Source organism: Gymnoscopelus braueri, assembly GCF_963280865.1.
Source record: "Gymnoscopelus braueri genome assembly, chromosome: 17".
Lineage (NCBI taxonomy): Eukaryota > Metazoa > Chordata > Actinopteri > Myctophiformes > Myctophidae > Gymnoscopelus > Gymnoscopelus braueri.
In genome coordinates, this window is record NC_137617.1 from 6,053,597 (window position 1) to 6,058,793 (window position 5,197).

A 5,197-nucleotide genomic window follows, 5' to 3' on the forward strand; every position below is an offset into this window, starting at 1 on the left:
GATAAATCGAAAACGTTGCTCTTTGACAGCAGCACCTTGTTCTTGTTCTTCTTCATAACTATATGGAGTTCATTACTGTAACATATCACCAACTGCATGGCTGGTACTCAATCCAGGCACGTGATTGATCAAACACATTGAAATTACGTAATTCTGGTAATTATGAAGTTGATTCATAGTCATGATGAAGTGGATTTTCTTTTCTCATATCTTTATTTAAAGATGGACAATAACTATGCTATGTTGACACACCAATGGTCTACACATATAAATAAAGTCTAGATATTGGTAAATTGTCTGAACTTTGATTTTGAATGCATTGAGTTAAAGACTTTGCACATTCCTATAGGGATTGCATTACTAAGCATGGTATCTATTAATTGTTACTAATCACCAGCCTGCAACAAGCTTCACACGTTCAGCTTGTTAACATAAAATAACAGCAGTTATATTCTACATGGCAAATGTATGACTGTAATAATAACCTTGGCACTACATGTTGCTGTAAAAGCTTTATTCCATACCAGTAGATTTCACTATGGTTTGTTGTGATAGGCTACTGTTGTGTCTCTCAGACCAAAATAAAAGCTATCCCAACTTGAATTATTAACCACATGGGATTACCCGCTATGAAAATGCATCCCTGGATAAAATGTTAATCAATTTAAAGGTTTTATGTGACTGCTATTTTAAGAGGACAACTATTCATTGATTGAGGCTCCTTTAATACCTATAAGCAGTAGTTCTCAACCTTTTCTGGATCAGGGCCCACTTGAAAAGCTCGAAAGCATTTTCAGAGCATGTTTATTGTAATGATCAATCAATCAAATGTGTACCGGCTTAGATCCATGGAACTAACTCCATGGAGCTTGGAACTTTTCCTTTGATCCACTCATTCCTGGGACATGTGAGCCTTGTCCAGTGAAGGCTCAGTCTAATTGCATCAGCTGACCATTGTGAGAGTATGGGATTTGTTTCTACCCTCTATCACTAACGTTGGGTTAAATTCACCCAAAGACCTGCCTGTAGAAAAAAACAGGGATAGGAGCAGGGAAACAAACCTACCTTCTATGACGTCAGTGAGCATCCTGAAGGTACCCAAGGACCCGCCCACCTCAGACATCAGCATCATTATGAAAGGTTTTAAATACTATTTTAATATTTTCTTTGTTGAAATAATGTCATGGTGTATTATACCACAAAATGTACATTATTGTTTTTACATTTTTAATTGCATATTTTCATTATTATCATAGTTTGTCCATTGATTTGGGGGGCCCACTTGCAGTATCCTGTAATGGTGCGTTCACACGGGCAGATTAAAAGATACAAAGCTACACAAATTCACTGCATCTTTGTCGCTGTGTCACTTTGCATCTTATTGCTCAACACGTCGGTGACGTCATCATCCGCGGTGACGTGTGTTTGAGCGACGGAACAGAAAAACAACAACGTGGTTGGCGCGACTTCTAGAGAAACAAACATGGAGAATGAAAGTAAATTGAGAGCTCTTGTGGAGCTAGGCATTATTTATATGCATTGGAAGAAGTTTCGCAAGACAAGGAAAAGACGTCGCGAGTTCTGGGTCCATCCTATCCTGTACAGACGCCAACAACAAGGCGAATACCACCATCTCGTGCAGGAAATGCGACTGTATGAACCCAGGTTCAAACGCTATTTTAGGCTAAACGTTAGCCAGTTTGACCATGTACTGTCCATAGTAGGGCCCCGAATTGCCAAGGAAGACACTACAATGCGCGAGGCCATATCTCCAGGCCAACGACTTGCCATTTGCCTTCGGTGAGTTTATTGTTCATTATTAATTAATAACTCATTATCTACTTGTCCTTGAACCAAATCTACCACTGTTGCAGGCAGCGACGGGTAGCGTCTTCTGTTTGTTTATGCAGCTACCAGTAGTCAGTAGTGTAAACTAAGTACATTTACTCAAGTACTGTACTCAAGTTTGAGGTATTTATTTTACTTACCAGGGGTCTTCAACAGGGGGTCCGAGAACCCTAGGGGGTCCTCAGAATTACTACAGGGGGGCCGCCAAATCTTTGTGTGATAGGATCATGTTTTGTACACTAACCACTTGAACCCTAGCATCCCTATTCTGAGTGGAGCAATAGCCAAAAATAGCAGATCTACAAGCTCACAACGCCTGTGAGCTTGTAGATCGGCTATTTTTGGCAAAGAGGTTTGCTGTAGAGGGGGGAAAAAGAGCAGACAAAGTATTGATGGTTCAAGTGGTTAAATGTCTGAAAATACACATTAATCCAATATACACTGATGACAGTGCTGTCAAAGTCTATGAAAGTATGAAATCTATGAAATTTTTTAATCTGCAACACAATTTTATAGAATATGATGTAGGGGTCCTTAGCCTGAAAATGTTGAAGACCCCTGTGAGAGTATTTCCAATTGTTTATACTTTTACTTCTACTCCACTACATTATTTTAGCCCTATTTTATACCTACACTATTTGAAAATTGTCGATCTACAAGCTCATTGTGAGCTTGTAGATCGGCTATTTTCAAACATTTGAGTACTTTTACTTTTGATACTTTAAGTACATTTTGATACCAATACTTGTTTTGTACTTTTACTCAAGTACATTTTGAATTCTGGACTTTTACTTGTAATCATTTTTACCCCCTAAAATGTAGGTTGGTAAAAATAAAAATAATATTTGTTTTAATCACTGGAAATAATGTAAGTATACATGATTTAAAATGCATGGTAACATTATCAGACCAAAATGTACCCTTCAACTTCTTGTTTATGCCCAAAATAACAGGATATCCACAGTTTGTAGCAATATTAGGCCATACTGGCCTTTTTTTCCCAAAATGTATTTGACCCTCATTTATAAAATATATGCAAATAAAACATAAATAAAAAAATGGTGCCCATAGTTCTCAGATGCCCACTATTCTAGTTCCCCAAGTAGTTGTAGTTGATTTTACTCTAGACTAGAGCGTGGGTCTTCAACATGGGGTCCTCAAAGTTGGATGTGAAACGTACAATTTCCCATTAAAATGGTATGTTCTCAATTTAATTTCATTGTGTTTTTCTCAAATCTTATTCATATTATAGATTCCTTGCAACGGGTGATTCCTATCGGCTTATTGCAGACAACTACCGAGTTGGAATCTCCACTGTGTCTGGCATTATCACTGAGGTGGCAAGGGAAATATGGAACGCCCTGGTAGATGAGTACATGCCTGTACCATCTCCAGACTGGAGGACCATCGCTGCAGGTTTCAGGGACCGGTGGAACTTCCCCAACTGTGTTGGAGCCATTGACGGGAAGCACGTGGTTATTGAGGCCCCCCTCAACTCTGGATCCATGTACTTTAATTACAAGGGAACGTACTCAATTGTTCTCTTAGCAGTTGTGGATGCCAGGTGTGTAATGTAGTTAATGATGTGCACTGTATATGTTGGAGTTCAGTATAAACACCTCAGAATAATACATAACCACTGTCTAATAACTCTCTCCCTCTATGCCAGTCGCTGCTTTAGGGTCATTGATGTTGGAGCTTACGGGGGAAGCCCGGATGGGGGAACCTTGGCCAACTCTGCCTTCGGCACAGCCCTCAGTAGAGGGACCCTCAACCTCCCAGAGGACACTCCACTGCCAGGAAGGGAACACAGAGGACCGCAGCCTCCTGTGTTTATTGTCTCCGCCAGGCCGAAAGGCATGGCGAGAGAGTATGTTTTGCACCCCGTCCGTCCGTCCGTGTGTGTGTGTGTGTGTGTGTGTCCGTCCGTCTGTGACCAGATAATCTCCGGCACCGTTGGCTTGATCGCAGCGAAACTGTGCACACACACAACCTGGATGCCAATTCAGAACCTTTGCCCCAAAGTTTTCACATGGGCCTGTTATAGCGCCATCAGGAGGCCGTTTTTTGCAAAACACATTTTTGGACAGTACTCCTATAGATTTTGGCCAAACGTCACGCAAATCGGTACACAGTATCTCTTTAGTCATTAAACGAAACGGCTGATTTCAGATTTTTCATATTCCATCCTGATTGGCTAAGATTGGCTTCCAAAGTTTGCCGGAGTGCTCCGTTTTGAACAAAATGCCTCAAATCATGAACACAGCATGCAATTTCTGTGAAATTTTGCACGTACATTCCCATTAGGCTGAGGAAGAAATGCCACTTTAAATGTTTCAAATCGGCCTTATGGTGGCGCTATAACAGGCCGATTCGTGTTTTTACCCATAATTGCACCAATCTGTGTAAAACTTTGTACGTGCACTCCCTAGAGACAAAGAAAAAACCTTTGCTCTGCATTTTCCACATCTACCTTTTATAGCACCACCTGGAGGCTGACTTATGTAAAACCCATTTTTGGATATTAATCCTTCAGATTGTATCCAAATTTCACACAAATCGGTACACATGATCTCTATAGTCATGTGATCAAGACGGTTCTGTTTGATTTTTCATATTCCATCCTGATTGGCTAAGATTGACATCTAAAGTTTGCAGGATTGGCCCGTTTTGAACAAAATGCCGCAAATCATGAATGCATTGTTCGATTGCGGTGAAACTTTGCACGCACATTCGCACCACGTCGAGGAACTAATGCCACCCTTTCAACACTGCACTATTATAGCGCCACCAGGAGGCCAATTGTTGCACAACATCTTTTAAATAATTCTCCTACAAATGTTGTCCAAACATCACACAAATTGGTACATATTTTCTCTTTAGGCAAGTGATCAAGATGGATCCGTCCGATCCGTCCAATTTTACACATTCCAGCCTGATTTTCGAATTCCGAACATTGCTGGCCCACACTAACCTACCTGACCTGGCGGAGACTTGTGCTCCGAGGAGCACTTTTTCTTGTTGGAGATGAGGCCTTTCCCCTGCGCACAAACCTGATGCGGCCCTATTCTGGCAAAAACCTCCCCAAAGAAGAGAGGATTCACAACTACCGTTTGTCACGTGCCAGGTTTGTTGTGATAATTCAGCACATACTTCTATGCATGCCATTTAATTATTTATGATTTATCATCTATTTTCAGCCCTCAAAATACTAACTATCTTCAATATAAATATCCTCCAAACATGTATTTTCACCTACAACACAAAATATCAGAGTATCCACTCCCAGACCATTTCAAATAGTACTTCCAGCCAAATTCCAGTTTTCATTCATATCTAACAGGCAAGC

The 5,197-nt window shown here is 40.6% G+C and overlaps 1 protein-coding gene across 1 annotated transcript; it reads left to right on the forward strand.

Moving 5' to 3' along the window:
- Positions 1–1,483: 1,483 nt before the first annotated feature.
- On the forward strand, positions 1,484–4,603 carry LOC308104419 (uncharacterized protein; the record flags this gene model as incomplete). Its single annotated transcript, XM_080454826.1, has 4 exons — positions 1,484–1,800; positions 3,101–3,412; positions 3,518–3,718; positions 4,597–4,603. 4 exons carry the CDS (start codon positions 1,484–1,486, stop codon positions 4,601–4,603), a joined length of 837 nt encoding a protein of 278 aa, XP_080310952.1.
- Between the last annotated feature and the right edge of the window lie 594 nt (positions 4,604–5,197).